Source organism: Rhinopithecus bieti, unplaced genomic scaffold, assembly GCF_001698545.2.
Source record: "Rhinopithecus bieti isolate Rb0 unplaced genomic scaffold, ASM169854v2 scaffold_35897, whole genome shotgun sequence".
Taxonomy (NCBI): domain Eukaryota; kingdom Metazoa; phylum Chordata; class Mammalia; order Primates; family Cercopithecidae; genus Rhinopithecus; species Rhinopithecus bieti.
Window position 1 is genome coordinate 6,302 of NW_016814968.1, and position 2,350 is coordinate 8,651.

The 2,350-nt window shown below is 46.6% G+C and overlaps 1 protein-coding gene across 1 annotated transcript; it reads left to right on the top strand.

Moving 5' to 3' along the window:
• Positions 1-414: 414 nt before the first annotated feature.
• Positions 415-952, top strand: LOC108515728 (cystatin-9-like; the record flags this gene model as incomplete). Its single annotated transcript, XM_017852846.1, has 1 exon — positions 415-952. A coding segment is annotated over exon 1 (240 nt), but the record flags the coding sequence as incomplete, so codon positions are not given.
• Between the last annotated feature and the right edge of the window lie 1,398 nt (positions 953-2,350).

The window sequence follows — 2,350 nt, forward strand, 5'->3', positions numbered from 1 at the left end:
AACCAGGGCTGACAAGGCTGAGAAATGCAAGCAGGGCTGGGCTGGGCATGACCAGGCTGGGGCCTCAGGACTTGGATCTCTGTCTTTTCTGCCCTTTTCTCACAATACTTATTGTCCATCCCAGGTCAAAATGGTTGATAAAAATCACGTTTTTTTTTTTTTTTTTCATTTTTTTCCCTTGGTTCACAGAGTACAACTGCTGAGGTATTATACAACAAAAGAACAAACTGATATCTTAGTTATTTTTCTGAACAATGGAGAACCACTCTTTGACTGGGTGAAGGAGGGGAGAGTGAGAGCCGAGATGTCCACAGGTCTTATCTCAGTTCGCTGTGGGAGGCGAAGACAGAATCATCCAAGGACACCAGTCTCCTGAGGACACCCAGAACCTGTGGGTTCTGAAGAAGCAGCTTTCAAAGCTAGTGCAGAGGGTAGCTCCTCTCCTGCCTGTGGCTTGCCCTGGCCTTGAGAGTATAGGGCAGAAGGATGGCCTAGATGAGTGACTCCGCATCCAGAGCTGCCTCCCTTTAATCCAGGGTCCTGCCCTTCCCGTCCTGTAGGAGTGCCTGTCGGTCGCCAGTGTGGGGTGAGACAAGTTCGTCCCACAGGGCTGTCTGAGCAGATGAGATTAAGGCCTGGGTCTCTGTTCAGTTAACTCCTGTGGGCACAGGGGCTGGGAAGAGCAAAGGCAGGGGCGCCTACAGTCAGCACCATGCTGGGCCTGCCGTGGACGGGAGCTCTGCCCTGGGTGCTGCTGCTGCTTCTCTTAGGCTTCCAGCTCCTGCTGATCCATGCCTGGCATTTCCACGAGCAAAGGGACTGTGACGAATACAATGTCATGGCTCGTTACCTCCCTGCCACAGTGGAGTTTGCCGTGCACACATTCAACCAACAGAGCAAGGACCATTATGCCTACAGACTGGTGCAAATCTTGAATTCCTGGAAGGAGCAGGTTGGTGACCACATACCCTCCTGCCCTGGCATCTGATATATGATGCTCAGTGAAAAATGGGAGTGGGGTGGGAGCGGAGGGTCTTATTGAAGAGTCTTGTTCACCAATTGTAGTCCATACTTAAGAAAATACAAGGTAGTTTAGTTAATTTTTGATTTTGAAAACATCTATGTTAGAAATTTTAAATAATTTGATGCTAATCGACTCTCGCGCAAAACATATTGTTTAATCTCCATCTTTTTATGACATTATTTAACTGAAGAATGACTCTAAAATGAGGACTACCAAGACAATGAAGATACAGAATAAGGAAAAGGGCTGAACAGGAAATGTGAATAGAGAGAAATTGAGAAATATTTCCAAAAAATGTAATAAAAAAGAGATAATTTAAAAAAATAAAAATTTAAAAAGAAAACAGTAAGGGTTCAGGAGCTATTGCTTATTAGAAACCCCTACCAGTCCTGAAAGACCACTGGGTGGTCAGTTCCTCTTTGCTGATTTCCACCATCTCTGGGCTCCTTGGTGTGTCTGCACTTAACAAACTGAAGGTTGTTTTACACTCTTCCTCAGACCACAGGTCTTAATCCTAAATGTTCTCCTTTTGATGAAGTCACTACAGAATGCAATCAGGAATGCACTGTTCATCTGTGCTGCAGGCATGAACAATGAAAACAGTCACCAAGAAGAGGAGTTTTTTTTTTGTTGCTGGGGGAAAAAAAAAAAAAAAAACCCCCAAAAAGGGGGTTTTTTTTTTTTTTTTTTTTTTTTTTTGAGATGGAGTCTAGCTCTGTCGCTAGGGCTGGAGTGCAGTGGCGCCATCTCCGCTCACTGCAAGATCCACCTCCCAGGTTCAAGTGATTCTCCTGCCTCAGCCTCCTGAATAGCTGGGATTACAGGCACCCGCTACATGCCTGGCTAATTTTTTGTATTTTTAGTAGAGACGGGGTTTCACTATGTTGGTCAGGCTGGTCTTGAATTCCTGACCTCATGATCCACCTGCCTCGGCCTCCCAAAGTGCTGGGATTACAGGCATGAGCCACCATGCCCAGCTAAGTAGAGGACTTCTAGTTGGGTGGAGAGGCAAAATGCTCTTTCTCCCTCATTATTGAAACGCTGCAAGAAGAGCAAAAGGACCCCAACCCTGCACTGAGCTTAAGCCTCCGGAAAGACCCTGTGCAAGGCCCTGGCTGATTCTCTGACCCCTGCTCTCTGGGCTGGAGTCTGCCACGTGGGCTGTTGGATGTGACAATTCCAGAGTCAGTTTCGGAGTTGGGGAAATGGACAGATAGGGAGAAAGGAGATGGAATGAAGTGAAACTGAATGGAGTGAGAAGAAGAGCAAGGTACACTTTGCAATAGGGCAGATGGCGTCTCCTTTCCTTCTTCTCTTCTCTTCTCT